Source organism: Microtus ochrogaster, chromosome 6 (genome assembly GCF_000317375.1).
Source record: "Microtus ochrogaster isolate Prairie Vole_2 chromosome 6, MicOch1.0, whole genome shotgun sequence".
Classification (NCBI taxonomy): domain Eukaryota; kingdom Metazoa; phylum Chordata; class Mammalia; order Rodentia; family Cricetidae; genus Microtus; species Microtus ochrogaster.
In genome coordinates, this window is record NC_022013.1 from 46,795,481 (window position 1) to 46,814,702 (window position 19,222).

General features: G+C 44.8%; 1 protein-coding gene across 1 annotated transcript in view; it reads left to right on the top strand.

Annotated features, from left to right (window-relative positions):
* Nek10 (NIMA related kinase 10) overlaps positions 1-19,222 on the top strand; it is a 184,255-nt gene that overhangs the window by 59,700 nt on the left and 105,333 nt on the right. The window contains exon 22 of the mRNA XM_013346817.2: positions 114-216. Within this exon, the coding sequence (XP_013202271.1) occupies positions 114-216 (103 nt within the window). The remainder of the gene's footprint in view (positions 1-113; positions 217-19,222) is intronic.

The following is a 19,222-nucleotide window of genomic DNA, read 5'->3' on the forward strand; positions in this document are numbered from 1 at the left end:
CCCCCCCCCCATTGAAATTCTCATCACGCAGCCAAGTCCCGAGCTGCCTTAGAGATGCACCATGCTCTATGTGTCCAGTGGGGAATCAAATTTGCCTTCATTCTTATTTCAAGCTGTGCTTAGCTCTTCGGTACCTCCACAAGGAGAAGAGGATTGTCCACCGGGATCTGACGCCAAACAACATTATGTTGGGCGATAAGGACAAGGTGACAGTTAGTAAGTATAAACTTCTTAAACGTTTTAACCCAAAGATATCTGGGTAGTAGTTCAGAGTAGAATCTTATTTCAGAGCGGGTCTGTGTGGTCCGTAGAACTTTGGCATAGATGGAAAAGATCTCGCAGAATTGTCCAGTGGAGTAGACACTGGCCACTTGGCCCTTTGGGGCAAGTGGAATGTAGCCTGTGTGACTAAGAATGGCCTTGTAGATTGTTGTTAAGTTTTGACCTGCGTGTAGGGGTCCACACCAGTAAACCAGCCCTTGGAAGTTGGAGGCAGATGGAACGAGGGCTCAAGGCCAGCTTAAGTTGCATAAGAAGTTTGAGGTTAGCCTATGCCACATAGGCTATCAAAAAAGCAAGAACAAAACAGAGACAAAATGTTTTTGTTAGATTGTAATTACTTTCCACATCCAAGCGAGAATAGTCTTGGATAGCGGCGATGCGGTTCTAAACGGCTGGTTGGCTCCTAAGAGAGAAGGCAGTACTCTGAGGATGCTCCCTGTTTCATTCCTCAGCTAACGCCTCCTGAGGTTTTCCTTTCTAGCCCATAAAGAGAAGCTCTGATAATTAACACATCAAGCACATTGCATTGGATCATTCCTTTCATGGTCTGTCTTGCAGATGACAGATTTACAGGGCTACAAAATTCATCCGTTTGCCTATTTGCATGTTTTTTATTTTGCTTTGCTTTGTTTTGTTTTGAGTGTTTTCATCTGTAGCAGACAAGCCATACTAGTAGATCAGATTCAAGATTTCATTGATTAAGACAGGTCTTGGTAGTGCACACTTTTAATTCCAGCACTGGGGAGGTAGAGGCAGGTGGATGTCTTTGAATCCGAGGTCAACCAGGCCTGTATAGTGAGATCCTGTCTTCAAAAAAATAAATGAATAAGTAAAAAAAAATAAAAATGAAATTTAAAAATTTCCCCCTAAATTAGTAGGTCTATTTTTACCACTACATGTCCTAACTGTCCGTGGTCAGCTACTTTTTAGTTTAGGGTGACGTGTTACCTTTCTTCTGTTTTTCTCTGAGCTCTTTTGCTTCTCATTTCGAGTATTTGTGCTTCACTAGCCACCAGGGGGAGGCGCTGTTCCTGCAGATTTGTAGTCTCCACAGTTTTTCTGAGATTCCTACAGCAAAAGAATGTTGGACAGCTGGCCTGGGTCTGAAAAAGCCTGGGATAAAACCGGACTCGCTGAATATAGCGGACAATGAGGACTACTGAGAACTCAAGAACAATGGCAATGGGTTTCTGATCCTACTGCACGTATTGGCTTTGGGGGAGCCTAGACAGTTTGGATGTTCACCTTACTGGACCTGGATGGAGGTGTGGTTTCCTTGTACTTCCCACAGGGCAGGGAACCCTGATTGCTCTTTGGGCTGATAAGGGAGGGGGACTTGATTGGGGAGGGGGAGGGAAATGGGAGGCGGTGGCGGGGAAGAGACAGAAATCTTTAATAAATAAATAAATTTATATAAAAAAAAGAATGTTGGAGAACACACTGCTAGAACCTGTAGGTTTATCTATGTATCTCTGCATGAAGACACGGTGGGACACAGCAAGTTCTGTAGACACGGATGGTAAAAGGATGCATTTAAAAACCAAAGCAGGTTAGCCATTTGGTATCAGATAACCAATCAGACATTGCTCCCTGGGAAGATCCTTTCTCCCTCCCTGAGAATTCCTTCAATGCCTGCAGTTCTTCCTGGGTTGAGGCCTCCCTTGGGCTTTCCCTGTGTGCTTTCGGTGTCCGTTGCTGTCTTTGTCCAGTCATGTTGGAGAGACTTTATGTGGGTAGCTTCTGGCGATCTTAGGGAACAGAGTCTCACAGCAAAGTCCTCCATTCTCTGGCTTTCCCAAATCTTTCTGCCCCCTCTTCTACAATGACCCCTGACCTTAGGTGAAGGAGTTGTATTGTAGATGTATCTGTTGGGATTGGGTTTCATAACTCAGCGTTTTGATTGGTTGTGTTTTTCTGTAATGTGAGAAGATACAAGTGATGTTATCCAGTCTAAGCAGGTTGTGTGTGTGTGTATAAAATGTGTGTGTGTATAAAATGCATGTGTATAGTGTGTGTATAGTGTGTGTATAAAATGTGTGTGTATAGTGTACGTGTGTGTGCATAAAATGTGTGTGTAGTGTGTGCAGACTGTGTGTGTATAAAATGTGTGTGTATAAAATGTGTGCATAATGTGTGTTTATAGTGTACACAAAATGTGTGTGTATAAAATATGTGTATAGTGTGCATGTGTGTATAGTGTGCATGTGTGTATAGTGTGCATGTGTGTGTGCATAAAATGTGTGTGTATAGTGTGTGTGTGTAATAACATTTAATAAAAAAAGAGACCATGAATTTGAAAGAGAACAGGAGGGGTCTATGGAGGGAGGGAAAGGAAGAGGGAAATGATACAACTATAATCTCAAAAGATAAACAGAAATAAAAATAAAAGGAGTGTTGTGAGTGGTTTTCCTGGTTGGCACCACCCCCCAGTGTTTGCAGGCCACAGCCTAAGTGTTCCTGAGAGGAGGGGGCGGTCAGTGTTTCCTTGTTGTCAGAAGACAATAATTACTCCGGAGCCATTCCAAACAGACTCTTCCCAGACCCAGGCCCACCTGTACTCTTAAACCAGGACTGAAATGTCTCGATCACTTTTTTTTTTTAAATAGAACATACTGTTTTAGTTTAAAAATTTAAAAAACAACTTAACACAGAAACTCTTTAGATAAACGGTTCCGTGCAAAGTCACTTGGAAACATTTTCAAGCCAATGAATTATGAAATAAAAAGCCGAGAGATCAAATAATTGTGGATCTTCACTTTGGACAAATATTTGCTTAATCATTTGAAATCAATCATTTTTTGCATAAACTTTTTATAAATCTGACTTTTACTTAAGGTTTTTTTTATAATTTATTTCTACATGATTATCTCAATTTATCGGTTAATGGGTATTATTAATAATTGTGAGCTTGAATTGCAGAGCAAATTATGTGTGTACCAGAAAACCTTATTATATTCCTCTTACATGCTTATTCAGGAGGTATTTTTGCTAATAATCGTCTTTACATATTATTTTCTTACTAGAGTAGCTGTAATCATCTTTGGCTATATTTAAATATACTGAACTTAATTTCCACTGTAATAGTTCGCTTCATTTTTAGCTTAGTTTATATATATATATTGGTTTTTCGAGACAGGGTTTCTCTGTGGCTTTGGAGCCTGTCCTGGAACTAGCTCTATAGACCAGGCTGGTCTCGAACTCACAGAGATCCGACTGCCTCTGCCTCCCGAGTGCTGGGATTAAAGGCATGCGCCACCATCGCCCGGCTTATATTTATATTTTATTTCATGGTAAGCATCAAAAGAGTTTGGAAACTAACATGGTGTCGTGATGTGTATGAAGTTATTTCATCTACCTGTCTCCAAGTTCTAGCTCTGTGTCTCCAGAAAGGGGTACTTTTAATTCCTTTATAAATTCATTTCCTGTGGTATCTGATTTTCATTGTGGTGGTTTATTTTCCTAGTCCATGCCAGCCCATCTGCCATCCTGCCGATACAGCTCGGGGTTAAGCCAATACTCAGTGTTTGCAGTCTTGTCACTGTGAGGTTATTGCCCGTGCTAATTACCTTTCCTTTCTCATAGACCTTTTTATTTTCCTTCGCGTTAATAGTTGCCTCCCTTTCTGTTTGTGTTTCTCATTTTCTGTGTGCCCAGTCTTTTCTGTTGTCAGGATTTGAAGCTTCATGTGCACGGTGTCCACAGGGGTTGATAAAAAAACATTTCCAATTTCCTGTCCTGGACCCTCTAGTCCCGTAGCTGCTGCAGCATAAATTGAACTTCACCTGGGGTCTGGTACACAGCCATTATCCTGGATCTTTCCCTTTGCTCCCGCTCTTCCCTCCTGCATCAGCCTCCTGGATACTGAGGCTCCAGGCACGCACCTTCTTGATGTTGAAGGCATTTCTTCCTGGTTCTAGAGTCCTGCCTGGCTGTCAGGAGTTCCAGTACCAAGTCTTACTTTTGTTGCCCAACTCATGAGCTACACTATCTCACTAGAAATTTCCAGGGTGTTCCTTTTGCCTTTGGTGCTGAGTAGGCATCTGAAACAAAGTGTGCGCTGCAGCATGTAGTCTAAAACCCGCTCCCTGGGACACGTTCTGCACTGTTCTTCTCTGCCCTTCTTGCTGCTGTTTTCTCTGCTTCACTTTCTTTTTTTTATTTTTAATTTTTTTTTAAATTATGTTTTCTCATTTTGCAAACCAAATCCATTTCATACTCCCCCCTCCTCCTCCCTCCATCTTCTGCCCCCCCCCCACACTGCCACCTCACTCCCTCACCCACTTCTCAGGGAGGGTAAGGCTTCCCGTGAGGGGTCAACAAGGTCTAGCACATTGTCTTGAGACAGAACCAAGGCCCTCCCCACTATATCTAGACTGAGCAAGGTATCCCTCCGAAGAGAATGGGTTCCAAAAAGTTAGAACAAGCAGTAGGATCAATCTTGGTCTTACTGCCAGTGGCCCCTCAGTCTGCCCCAGCCATACAACTGTCACCCACATTCAGAGGGCCTAGTTTGGTCCTATGCTGGTTCCTTTGCTGTCAAGCCAGAGTTGGTGAGCTCCCATTAGCTCAGGTATGCTGTTTCAGTGGGTGAACACATCATGGTTGTGACCTCTTTGCTCGTATTCTCCTTCCTCCCTCTCTTTGCCTGGACTTTGGGAGCTCAACCCAATGCTCCGCTGTGGTTCTCTGCATCTGCTTCAATCAGTTGCTAGATGTTGGTTCTATGATGACATTTAAGATAATCAGCAGTCTGAATACAGGGCAAGGCCAGTTTGGACCCCCCTCTTCACTATTGCTTAGGGTCTTAGCTGGGGTCATCCTTGTGGATTCCTGGGAATTTCTCTAGTGCTAGTTTCTTGCTAGCCCCATAATGACTCCCTCAATCAAGATATCTCTGTCCTTGGTCTCTGTCTCCGTCCTCCCCCATCTCAACCATCCCATTCCCTCTAGTTCTCCTCCCCCTCCCTCTCCTTTCCTCCTCCCCCTCTGCCTTCATTTCTCCCCCCATCCCCATGCTCCCAGTTTTCTCAGGAGATCTTGTCTATTTCCCCTTCCCAGGGGGATCTATGTATGTTTCTGTTAGGGTTCTCTTTGTTCTTAGCATCTCTGGGGTCTTGGAATATAGGCCCCTTTTCCTTTGCTTTACAGCTAGTATTCACCAATGAGTGAGTACATGCCATGCTCGTCTTTCTGGGTCTGGGTTACCTCACTTGGGATTTTTTTTCTAGTTCCATCCATTTGCATGCAAATTTCAAGATGTCATTGTTTTTACCCCTGAGTAAGTGCTCCATTGTGTATCCATTTTTCAGTTGAGGGGCATCTAGGTTGTTTCCAGGTTCTGGCTATTACAAACAATGCTGCTAAGAACATAGTTGAACAAATGTCTTTGTAGTATGGTTGAACATCCTTTGGGTATATCCCCAAGAGTGGTATTGCTGGGTCCTGAGGTATGTTGATTCCACTTTTCTGAGAAACAGCCATACTGATTTCCAGAGTAGGTTGTACAAGTTTGCTTTCCCACCAGCAATGGAGGAGTGTTCCCCTTACTGCACATCCTCTCAAGCATAAGCTGTCATTGGTGTTTTTGATCTGAGCCATTCTGACAGGTGTAAGATGGTATCTCAGAGTTGTTTTGATTTGCATTTCCCTGATGGCTAAGACTGTTGAACATTTCCTTACGTGTCTTTCAGCTATTTGAAATTCTTCTGTTGAGAACTCTGTTTAGATCTGCACCCCCTTTTTTAATGAACTTATTTGATATTTTGATATCTATTTCTTGAGTTCTTTATATATTTTGGAGATCAGTCTTCTCTCTTGTGTGGGATTGTTAAAGACTTTTTTCCCATTCAGTAGGCTGCCTTGTTGTCTTATTGACTGTGTTCTTTGCTTTACAGAAGCTTATCAGTTTCAGGAGGTCCCATTTATTTATTGTTGCTCTCAGTGTCTGAGCTACTGGGCTTATATTTAGGAAGTGGTCTCCTGTGCCCATACATCGAAGGCTACTTCCCACTTTTTCTATCAGGTTCTGGGTGGCCAGATTTCTATTGAGGTCTTTAATCAATTTGGACTTGAGTTTTGTGCATATAGTTAGATATGGATTTATTTTCATTCTTCTACATTTCACATCCAGTTATGCTAGCACCATTTGTTGAAGATGCTTTCTTTTTTCAAATGTATAATTTTAGCTTCTTTTTCAGAAATCAGGTGTTCGTAGGTGTTTGTAGGTGTGTGGATTAATATCTAGGTCTTTGGCCTGGCAGTGGTGGCACACGCCTTTAATCCCAGCACTCGGGAGGCAGAAGCAGACAGATCTTTGTGAGTTTGAGACCAGCCTGGTCTACAAGAGCTAGTTCCAGGACAGGCTTCAAAGCTACAGAGAAACCCTATCTTGAAAAACCAAAAAAAAAAAACAAAAAAAAAAAACAAAACAAAAAACAAATACAGAATCCAGGTCTTTGATTTGATTCTGTTTGTCCACCTGTCTGTTTTATACCAATACCACTCTGTTTTCATTACTGTAGCTCTATAATAAAGCTTACTGTCAGGATGGTGATGCCTCCGGAAGTTCCTTTATTGTACAGGATTGTTTTAGCTATCCTAGGTTTTTTTGTTTTTCCATATGAAGTTGAGTATTGCTCTTTTGAGGTCTGTGAAGAATTGTGTTGGGATTTTTGATGGGGATTGCATTGAATCTGTAGATTGCTTTTGGTACGATTGTCATTTTTATTATGTTGATCCTGCTTATCCAAGAGCATGGGAGATCTTTTAGATCTTTTCATTTTCTGATATTTTCTTCAAATACTAAAAATTCTTGTCCAACAGGTCTTTCACTTGTTTGTGTTACCCCAAGATATTTTGTTACTTGTGGCTATTGTGAAGGGTGATGTTTCTCTGATTTCTTTCTTAGCTTCTTTATCATTTGTATATAGCAGGGCTACTGATTTTTTTTAAGTTGATCTTGTATCCTGCCACATTACTGAAGGTGTTTATCAACTATAGGAGTTTCCTGGTAGAATTCTTGGCTTCACTTTTGTATACTATCATATCATCTGCAAATAGTGAAAGTTTGACTTCTTCCTTTCTAATTTGTATCCCCTTGATATCCTTTTGTTGTCTTTGGATTTTCACTGAGTTCCTTTGAGTGCAGTAATCTGCTTCTTGCTGCCTTGTTGGCTGTGGTACCTTGGGCAATGAATCTGTTTCTGGTTGGTGTCCAGTGCACTGTATGGGGAGGAGGGGATCTGGGACTTCATCTTTGACTCTGTAGGGTGAATGGCTCACTGTTGACCTTCTTCTCAAACACATGGAAAGCAAGCTCTGCTCTGCTGGGTCACCACGATATCTTTCCTCATCATCTTCCCCAGTATCATTGTGGCACCTCTTCCACTGCTGTCACCACGCTCGTTCTCAGGGACAGTCCCTGTCCATATTCCAGCAAGGCTTTTAGAATTGAAAGACACAACATGTATGATCAGTCCTCCTTTAAATTGGAAGTGGGAAAAATGGCTTTGTTAATCAGGTATAAACAATAGCAACACACCTAGAAAAGGAGGATTTAGCAGAACGAGCAATTGTTCACTTTATTTTTCTTCTCCTGCCTCTTATCACTGTTCTGATCAATCTATTGATTTAATACTTTTTAGAATTCCATGTAGCAGTTATGAAGCTAAAAGTGTTTCCCTCTTGAGTTGGAGTGAGGGAGGCAGCATAGAAAACTAGCATCCCAGAAGTGGGAAGGGACGATGGTGTTTCCAGGGCATTGCCATGCCATCATTACCATAAGTGAGTGAGGGAAGTTTTCTGACTAGCACAAGAATCCAGAGCCTTTCTATAACTCTCTTACCATATCTTATATGCAACAATTCTCCACTATTCTATCATTATCTATCACCATTGATTGAAATGTGACTGTTAGGCGCAGTTTTAAGAGTGACTATGACTTGGTTAAAATATTATTGCATTGCTTTTGAACTAAGTATGTAGTAATCCCAGTACTTTAGGAAGTTGGGCGAAGTGTGGAGGAAGAATATTGCCATAGAGGGCAGTCGCCACTAGGGGGCGCTGCCACGGAATTTCCTGCAGCTGTCTAGGTGGCTTCATCATGTGTCCACAAAGGGGCAGCCTTCCCCTTGTGATTGCTTGTAGTGGGGTTTTCTTTGGTGATGCAGGATGTTTATTTGCGTTCAGGAAAGAAGCACAGATTTGTCAAATGATGTCAGAGATGAATGGTGTAAAGTGTTTTGAAAAAAAAATGTAACCAAGAAAACAACAAACCAAAAAACCTTTAGGAAAACGCAGATAATCTCTCCTTCTGTGTAGAAGATGGTTTGCGGTTGTTTCTAGTAAGCTTGCAGACTGGAGTTTGCCGTCATTTGCAAACAGAGCTTGGAGAACCAGCAGCATGCCTGTGTGTAGAATTACAGATACTTTCTCTTTGGTTTCCCAGCTCTGGGCACCTAGCTTAGGGCTCTGGGCAGGCTGTGCCACCCCTTTCGACCCACCCCCAATCTGTCTGCTTTCAGTGTGTGAATCTGTTCCTACGTGAAAGCTAGCATCTGGATGTGTGTGATGACACCTGCCTAGGCCTGCCCCATGAGTGTTTTGGTGGCCTTTGAGGCACAGGTGGGAGCAGGCCCTCAGCGACTCACTAGGCAAAGTGCGGTCCGCCCCAGTGCTGCTGCCTGCCCTGTGGCATCCGTACTTTGCTGGTGCATTGAATGGGAACCCCTGCCCAAACCTACCATTTCACGTTTCTTGGCCTTTTAAAATGTCCATATTTTAATGGAAAATTCCACATTTCTTGCTTCCTTTGCACCCAAACAAAAAAGAGAAAGATGAAACACAAAATTTATATGATGTAATAGGTAATAGTTTCAGACATGGGCTTTTTTTGTGTGGCTCAGGAGGTCACACACTCCTGTTACAAGGGTGTACAGTGTACATGTCTTTCTCAAGTGATATTGTCAAATGATTTGTCAAGTCGCTGTTGGCAGGAGTAATAAGGCCATATCCGATTCCGTATGGCATTTATCAAAAGTTCGGTGCTCACCAAGTGCTGCTGTAGAACAGGATGGCTGTACAGCAAAAGGCCATGGCTTCTGTTCTCCGGCTTCACAATTATGTGGAGAAAATCTAGGTATCCTTTCAGCAAGTATCTCACGAATTGACACACACTGCACCTAGCGAGGCAAGCAGGACGGACAGGACCCTTGCTTTGTGAATCTGTGGTGACAGCACACGGCAGAAAAGGCTAGAATGCCTGCGTCATTCAGGAACCAGTGAGGATGGACTGACACACAGTATGGGGGGAGGGGTTAGGTCGTGTGAAGGAGCCCTGTGTCAGTCAGGATGAAGCAGGTTATGCTGTGATAACAAAGTTCCTGAAGGTCCCAACAACTTAGAACAGTGGCAGATGCAGAATGTGGACAAAGCCGGGCATGTCTGGTTTTGTGTGTCTGATGAACTATTACTGGCTCTCATATTTCTAAAGGGTTGTTTTTTTTTGTTTGTCTGTTTGTTTTTTAAGAGATAACCTATTGCAAAACTGTGTGTACCACAAGATTAAAATGTTCAGTGACTAGTCCTACACAAGAATGCCTTTCCAGTCTTAAGCTAAAGGCACCAGGTTTCTAATCAGATGCGGCTTGCCCCTCACAGGTCAGTAAGGGCTGAGCTGAACTCATAGCCCATACCTGCTTCTGCCTGCAAAGCTGTGAGAGAGGGCAAGGCAGCCAAGCCTCAGCTCTCCGAATGTCTGCACAGATGTCTGGATGCTTTTTATGCTCAGTTGACTTTCATTTATTTATCTATGGGGGCAGAGGTAGGGGTGTGTGTTTGTCTGTGTGTGTGTCTGTCTGTGTGTATGTATGTGTGTGTAAGTGTGTGTGTGTGTGGGTGTGTAGATGTGTGTGTGTGTGTATGTGTGTGAGTTCAGTGGACAGCTTGTAAAGTTGTTTTTCCCCATCTATCACTTGGGCTCTGAGATTAAATTTGATCTTCAGGTGTGGTGACAAACAACTCTACCCTCTGAGCCACCTGGCCAATACCATGCTCAGATACGGCTGATCAAAGTCAGTCAGCATTAGTGGTGTTTGGATGGATTCCTCCCGAGAAAGATTATGTGGTCCATGGTGATTGTCACCATAAGGCCACCTAGTCTCCTGGGTGAACCTTTGGGCGAAGAAGCCAGAAGGAAGGATGAAAGCAAAGGCCTGGATATAGCAAGTGCCGAAGATAGAGATGCTAAGAACACGGTGCTTTTGGGTGCTACAAAGAGGCTTGGTGTGGCGAGACAGGGGGCTTCAGTGTTCACACTCCATATAAGCGATTAGATTTGGGAGACAGGAGGATGATTACAGTGTTGGGGCTGTGCAAGTCAGGAAGGACCAGAAGCGGATAACCGGGCTACAATGGATCTCACTGTCGGAGTGTCCGGCTCTCCCTTAATAAGATATGGAGAGGAGTGGGTCTGGTTGGGTCCGCAGCTCACGGAGGCTGGCTGTCACCTAAGCCTTTCTCTGCTGGGCCTGCAGCAGGCTGGCTTCAAGTCCATATGCTTGTGCTCTTGTTATTACAAAGATGGTTGCTGGAACTTCAGGCATCGTTTCTGTACTCATAGGCCAGAAGTAAGGAAGCTATTATGATAAATACAACAGTAAAAATGCCCTTCAAATATTGTCTGCTTCTTGTCATTACAGAAAGTAAAATATTTCCTCCAGACTTCTCATGTAGTATTGGTCAAAATCAATCAATTTTTTTTTCTTGAGACAGGGTCTTTCTGTATAACTCTGGCTATCCTGATACTCACTCTATAGACCAGGATGATCCCAACCTCATAAGATCCATTTGCCTCTGCCTCCTGAATGCTGGGATTAAAAGTATGCACTATCACACCCAGCCTAAACTCAGTCTGGTGATTATATCTGGCTCCAAGGGAGCCAATGACAGGGGGAGAAGAGACTGGCCAATGGTGATTGGGTTTCCTGTCCTCAGCATGCATCACTGGAGACTCTGGCACCTGTCCAGGACAGGCAGCACGTAAGCTGTGTGAGAGACACAGCAGTTTGGGGACCCAGAGGAAGAAGTTCCCGTATTCAGTTAGTGAAGCATGAGAAATATTGGAGTCCCAGTTTGCAGAGACAGAGAACAAGGGGAGGGAACTGAAGGCACTCATTAAAACCCAATTAAAGCATTCTTATCTAAATCAGCCTTGCAGCTCCCAGAAAGACATAAGACAGCTCGGCTTTCAGTAGGTTCCCCAAAGCTCTGTCTTCATGATGACCCATTTGACTTTTGGTCCAGCCTCAGATCCAAAGCAGGCCTGGCTGTGCTCCTGTCACTGGGACTCTCAGCATGCCACCCCACTGCTGCAGTGCTTCCAAGACCAATTCTGCTCATCCAGCCTTACCTTAGCCACCCATGTCTGGTAGACGGCCTCCCTGAATCCAGAATGTGGTATTTTAACATCAGGTGCTGCTATTCCTTCCTTAAAGAGCAAACCACATTCCTTTGACTCTGATTCTCCGCCAGAACTTAACAAATATTTATTAAGATGGTAGACAAACAAATACAGACATGCATGAGGGCCTTCAAGGTGGCTTAGTGGGTAAAGGCACTCACCCCCAAGCCCTGCTACCGGTGTTTGATCACCGGGAACCTCATGATAGAAGGGGAGCTGACTCTTAGAAGTTATGCTCTGAACTCCACATACAAGCGCCATGCACACACATATGCCTTCCGCCTCCAAATAAATCAGTGTTATAAAAGAGGAGGGAACAATGTATGATGATAAGAATGTACTGATGAGTAAAATACATGCGAGTAGAAAGACCAACAAGAGGCAGGGGTGGAGCTGTTGCCAGAGCAGTGTGTTTGATGCCAGGGAAGTTGTTGAGCATGGCGGTCCTCAGTACCATCACCAGCAGTGACCCGAAGGAAACATTTCCCCCACTGAATGCCGTAGAACTCAAAAGAACAGGGACCTCAAATACTACTGCAACCCTGGGTTTTCTTTAGAGGGTTTGGCGATTTTAGTCGTCATTGTCCACTGGCATGTGCTAAGATATGTGTTACTTTAGAATACTGATAGGGATCACAACCCCCGCAGGGGCATGCTGTTCATTCCTGGAAAATCTGGCCATGTAGTAACTCTTCCTGTGGCCTCCATAGGTCACTGGGTCTACTTGACTTTGAACCTTCTCTGGGGTCTACTTGAATTCAAGGTGATAGACAACTTTCTGTGCCGTGGGCCTCGCCCAGTAGAGCCTTCAGCTATGGGGAAGGGTGGCCACTTTCTCAGTCTGCTGCTCTCTTGTTGCTATGCAGGCAACACTTTCTGCCAAGGCCATCATAGTGGCTGCACACTGGAAAAATAGAGGGATGTCAAAGGAAGTTCAGGCAGATCCGTTTCTAGGATGATGAGAGTGCTAAGAGCCGGGAAAGGAGGCTGCAGGGGACCTAGTTCTGATGGTTATGGAAGTGTGAGGTCTCCGGTGGACAGGATCTCAGGCTGGAGAAGTGGCCGAGAAGTCCTCAGCAGAAGCCTTAGAACCAGAGAAGCTGATGGCCCTGAGCACACGGGGAACCCAAAAATGAAGATGTGATGTTAACCAATGAGAGGAGAGATTTGGCTGCTCACCAGGGGCTGTCTGGGGAAGGGGCACAGAGGGGCACAGCGTGAAGGTCAGGCTCCCAGCCCAGGCTTCTGAGCCTCCTACCGGTTTAGGACACTCCATGTTTGCTGTGGGAGGACCTTCCGCTCCTTCAGCCAATAGCTGCTGAAATACCAGCCCACTGGGGCGTGGTCTATTTATCTTTTAAAAAGAGCGGTAAGCCTCTTGGTTCCAGCTCTTGGTTCCAGCTCCTGCTCCGGCGACGAGGCTCCTTTCCTGACGGTTGGTGTTTTGTGAGTTTTAACCCCCAAAATAAATACCCCTTTAAATACTAACTGGTGTGGGATTGTTTCGCGCATTGCATGTTAGACTCAGCATGCTCTTTGTTGAATTGAAATAGTAAGTTGTTAGTGACAACTGAACGTCACTCCTGGGAAGGCCAGGAAGGGGTCTGGAGGTGGAGATGTAGAATCTGTGACCTTCAGAAAAGGAAGTGCAGCGTGGCAGGACTCTGCTGAAGGGCGACCCCGAGTCTCCTCTTGGAAATCCATGTTCTCTTCAGGGTCCGGAATAGCAGCGGTAAAGAAACAGGCTGTATGGAGCCGAGCCGTGAGGTGGGTTCCCTTGCCATGGTGCCACACAACTGTGGGGCTCCAACAGCCTCCCTCCCGAGCATCGTATGCTTCTGACTAAATGCTTTCCTGAAGCTGTCAAGGTGGGTCCTTATTTTCCTGCTCCATAGGGAACAAACACCCAGTCTCTCAGGAGCATTTGTTATGGGGCCAAAAAAAGCATGTCTCCCATGTCAGCCACTGCTCTGAGACATGTAGGCTGACAGACACCCCAGAACCCCTCTCCTCTCCACTGCTCTTTACACTCCTCCATGAAAGGGCCACTTTAGGTAGAAGAGACAGCATCTCGAGGGCACCGTGGAGCTTGTAGTCACGGGCTGGGACAGGATGAATGGCTGAAGTGTGCCCAGTTTAACCTGTACTCTGAGTGTGGCCTTATGGTCTCGCGGCATCTCTCACTCCCTGCACGCCAGCCTTCCAGGCCTTTTGTTTCCTCAACGGATCCTATCATGTTACCCCAGGGCCTCTGCATATATTGATTCCGCCGTCTGCAAGTGTCGCCTCCTCTTGGCCTTTTCATCCCTGTTAACTTCTTCGTCTGATAGTTACTTAGCCACCATGTTTTAAGAGCTTCTCTCTCTGTATGTGTATGTTTGTTTGTGTGTGTGTGTGTGTATGTGTGTGTGTGTTTGGATGGGGATGTTCGATAAACTGTGTGTGCATGGAGGCCATAGGACAACCTCAAACGTTATTCTCCAGGGACGGTTCACCTTGGTTTTAGACAGGGCCTCTCAGTGGCTGGAGCTTGCCAAATAGGACATGTTCACTGGTTAGCAAGCCCATGGCTGTATCTGGGTTTGTCCTTGCAACACTGAAATGGCAAGTGTGTTTCTCTGCACCCATCTTTCTTATCTGGAGATTGCACACTCAGACCCTCAAGCTTTATTAAGTCCATCCTTATTTCCTCCCTCCCTCCCTCCCTCCCTCCCTCCCTCCCTCCCTCCCTTCATGTTGTGAATGAACACTTGATGACTGTCTTGAAGGCTGACTGTAAAAGATGGAAACTTTCTAAGTGTCGCCATCAGGAGACTTCCTGGTGCTTCTGTGGAGCCTGTGCTGAGAGACCTTGTTGGGCCCCTTGTTGTGAACGCTCCCTGGGACTGCCGAGAGGCTTTCTGATGGGGTACACATGGACGGGGAGGGCTTTCAGGACCTTCGAACTGCGGTAACGAAGGAGAGATATTCGTCTATGAATATTGGCGCTGGAGAGGAAAGGACCATGCCTGGGGAAGAGGAGACGCCATCTGCTGTGTCAGCCGCTCGGGGTTTCCCAGACAACAGTGACTGGTGAGCTGAGAGCAGATGGGAAAATGGCGGGTGCTTTGTAGGACTAGAGGAGAAAGCCCGCAGAAAGGTTAGGGCTTGGTGGCTGGACTGTGGTTTGGGAGAAACTGATGGGTCTCCAGGCAAGGGCTCCATCTATCTACGGTGTGTCAGAGTACTTTGTATCTGTCGTCACGTCTGTCACTAGAGCAAGCCCTGCAAAGTCTGCCTGTGAGTAAGCGAGCTGGTCTAGAAGATCATCCAGAGTAGCTGAGCGAGGGGTAACGTCATGAATTAGTAAGTAGTAAGAGACACACAGTAAGGGCCTCGAACTCAGCCCAGAGCTGGATTGCTTGCAGGGGCTGCAGGCTGCACGTGACCAGTACCCATCACTTGTCTTTTCAAAGTGCTCCCATCCTGTATTAACTTGTTTTCGGTTGCTAATGGTGAATTTCTAGTCAAGCACACTGATGCCCTCATGATTTCAGAGATAAAACATTTCTTCCCCATATGTTACCCTAAATGAGGAAAGAGAAGCAGAAGCATCTCCTGCTGCTTCCAGAACCCTCCCAGTGGCCAAATGGCATTCATTTTTAGTTTCTTTTTTTTTAAAGATTTATTTATTTATTATGTATACATTCTGCCTTGATGTATGCCCACACACCAGAGGAGGGTGCCAGATCTCAGTACAGATGGTTGTGAGCCACCATGTGGTTGCTGGGAATTGAACTCGGGACTTCTGGAAGAGCAGCCAGTGCTCTTAACCTCTGAGCCATCTCTCCAGCCCAACGGCGTTCACTTTTGCTATTCAAGCATTTCTCAACTCTCTGTGTTTTTGTGAACATATGTTCAAGCTCATGCATTAGCAAAATTAATTGGAGTAAATAAAACCCATCATAACATTCCTTTGTTTTTGCCTCTTGAGATCACTTTTCATAAGGAGATTTTTGCACGTCTTCTTAGTTTTCAAGTTAGACTAGGCTTACCTGTGATAAAATTATAGTGAACTCCCTAAAAATTGGTTGGAGTATGCTTTCTATCTTTCAGAGTGCTGACTTCATCTTACCCATTTTCTCCAGTATATGCTAGATCAGCAAGCTATCCAGCTGTGGATAGTGGACCATACTGCAGAATTGTGGATGCACATATGACCTGTGCATCCAGGTGTATACTGACGTCATCTAGCAGTGGCAGACCTCGACTCTCATGGAGAATACCAGAGTTTAACCATTGGCGAGGATAAGTAAAGTAACATCCTATAGTGACAGAGGCTCAGTTAGATGAATGGATAGAGGCCTCTAGAAGGAGGGTCAAGTTTATGATAGCACATGCTTGAAGTACATCTCTGAAAATTCAGAGCATGTGTGCTCTTTTAGCCTGGTAGAGTTTGGTATTTATTCTCCTTATTTATCAGGTTTTGCAGCATTTCTGTCTTGTCTCTAGTGTGGAGAATTATTGTTTCAGGGAGGGACAGAGGCCAAGAGTATAGGAGCTGAGTTCTACGTTCCTGCTGCTGGTGACGTGGCCTAAGGAGTCCACTGACCAGCAATCTAATCCTACAGAATTTAGAGACTTAGAATAATAAACAGTTTTTCAGTTTCTGTGGGGAAGAACCCAGAGGAAGCCTGACTGGATGACTGATTTGGGGTCTGCCACAGATCTGAAGGAAATGTCAGCTGGTTGCATTGTGGGAAACCCTGAACATTGTCAGAGGATGAGCTTTCAGGATAACATGCACCGCACAGCTGACACCAGCTGGGTCTGATGTGGAGTAAGTGCCTTCCAAGAGAAGTAAGGGTCCACCATGCGGAACAACTTCTCTTCTTGCTGGGACATCTTCGGTAGATTCTGACATAATCAATGAACAAGAGTGAGCACACCAAAAACAGAAGCAAGAGTCTCTGTAGTCCAGCTTCTCATCCCAGCAGCTGAGCTTCAGTCATAACCCCCACCACCACTAAAAAAGTTTAACATCTACCTACTGAAGTTAAGAATGTTTTCAAAACTGTTGCTATAGTGGAGGGGATGCATGGCTCCAGGAATGCTATCCAGACTTCGTGGTGAGATGGTTGAGCAGAGCAGGAAGCCCGCCAAGATGCTGGCACACCTCTTTGACCAGCATCAGTGGAGTGGACTGAGGGACTGCTGCCTGAGATGCCTGTGCCAGTAGCTCCCAGGGAGGATGCTACGGACCATCCTGGGAACCTTCTGGGAGGCGCTGGGGATCCAGCTGAGGAGCTGGCTTTGTTGTTGGTGTGCTGTCTTCTGAGTGCTGAGACCTGTGTGAAGCTGGGTGGGTGCCAACAGGAAACTCAGTGGCAGCACTCGGGGGAAGTGAGCCGCCCCCAGGCACCCGTGCTCACCATGCTCCTCCTCTTGCATCTCTTCTAGTGTCTTCTACAAAGTTCTCTAGCAGGACAGCTGGAAAGGAGGGATGTTCTTGGGGCCCACGCCTGTGTCACAGAGCAGTTTTCAGTTTTCATGGTGTTCTTTTAGTACAGTCAAATTGATACAAAAAATTAACCATCTGGATAACTTAGGTAAAAATTTAAAAAATAACTTAGACTCAGAGAGAGAGAGAGAGAGAGAGAGAGAGAGAGAGAGAGAGAGAGAGAGAGAGGTAAGTCATGTGTAATTCAAGCATTAAAGAGGTTGAACCAGGAAAATTGCTGTTTCTGAGGTGAGTCTGAGCTATGGTGTGAGACAGTCTCAAAAGAAAAGGAAAAAAACAAAAACAAAACCCAAACTGTGCTGGGATTAAAGGCGTGTGCCACCACTGCCCAGCTCCAACTTACTGTTTTATAAAAAGTCAAATTAAACATACCCTTATAACATGATCTAACTGTTCTACTGCAAGAGAAATGGAAGATTCGGTTGACATGAAAATGTGCCTGCAGTCCTTGTTGAATGTTGGGTAGAAATGGGAGTGGCCAGCCCTGACTTTTTAAATTTCGACTTTTATTTTTTGAGACGAGGTCTGCTATGTGTGCCTGAAACTACAATCCTAAAACTCACTGTGAAGCTAGGCTCATCTTGAACTCACAATTCTCCTACTTCAGTTTCCCCAGTCCTGAGACTGTGGGCCTGTGCTGTGGCCTCAACAGTTTTGACTTGACTTGTTCTGAAAATAGAAACAAAGCATTCAGCTTTTCAGCATTAACTAGTGTGTTAGCCGTAGGTTTTTAGCCATTCCCTTTATGAGATTAAGGAGATTCTGATGTATTTCTACCCTGTAGAGAGGTGTGAACACTGCCAGGGTCTCTGTGCATGTATTGTGATGACTGTACAGTCTTCCTGGGCGTGCATGAGTGTGTGTGTGTACATGTGTGTGTGTGTACATGTGTGTATGTGTGTGTGCATGTGTGAATGTTTGCATAGACCAGAGAACAACTTGCCTTCAAGTCACTCTCCCCCTGATATTTTTGGAGAAAGGCTCTCAGTGTAACTGGTGCTGATGAGCTGGCTGACCTTGGTCACCAGTGAGCTTGGGTGACCCAGCTGATGCTGACCCCCATGTGACAGTATTGGTACAGGCGGTGCTTTACCAGACCATCCTTCTCCCTAACTGCAGTCCCCTCTCCTGTGGTCTGGCGACCACACTGGCTGGTTTCTAATGGCGGAAGCAGCTGATAGTCTCACGTTCTGGTAACAGTCTTTTCAGCTATTACGCTTTGGTCTCCAGGTTTCTGGGTGGGTCTGTGAGTGTGTTACAGGTCTTCTTTATCGATGCCTGTGGGAGGTGCTGCTCTCAAGCCTTTTGCATCAGAGCTACATTGGCCTAAGGGCTGGTCATTTGTTTGTATGTAGCAGGTGATGCACTTCTTTAATATAGGATTGTATACTCAGTGAAGCATCCGGGGCTTGATTCGTTTCTTTGCTGACATCAGGTTACTATCTCACTGTTGATTTCTCTGTATAAGACATTAAGCAGACTGCTCATTGTCTCTAAGCCTCTGTTTTCCACATCTATAAAATGCATATTATATTACATGATTTCAAAACATACTACAAAGCTGTGGCAATCAAAGCAGCATGCAGTTGACATAGAAATAAACAGACCAATGGGATGAGTTCGAGAGTCTAGAAGGAAACCCGTACGTCTATATGCATCTGGATTTGACAAAGGAGATAAGAACACATATCATAAAAACACAGTTTGGAAAGGACAGTCTTTAAAATGAAAATGAATGGTGCGGGGAAAGTTGAATATTTGCGGGCAAAAGAAGAAAATTCGAAAGAACCCCCTCTCTCAGTAGTTACAAAAACCCACCCAGAATGAATAAAAGACTTAAGTGTGGAATAAATAGAGAGAAAAAAACCACAAGAAATCATTGAGAACATTTATATATTTTGGGTAGGACCCTAGAGTACAGGCAACAAATCAGAACTGACACATGGATTCAAACAAATTGAAAGGTTTCTGCAAACCCCAAA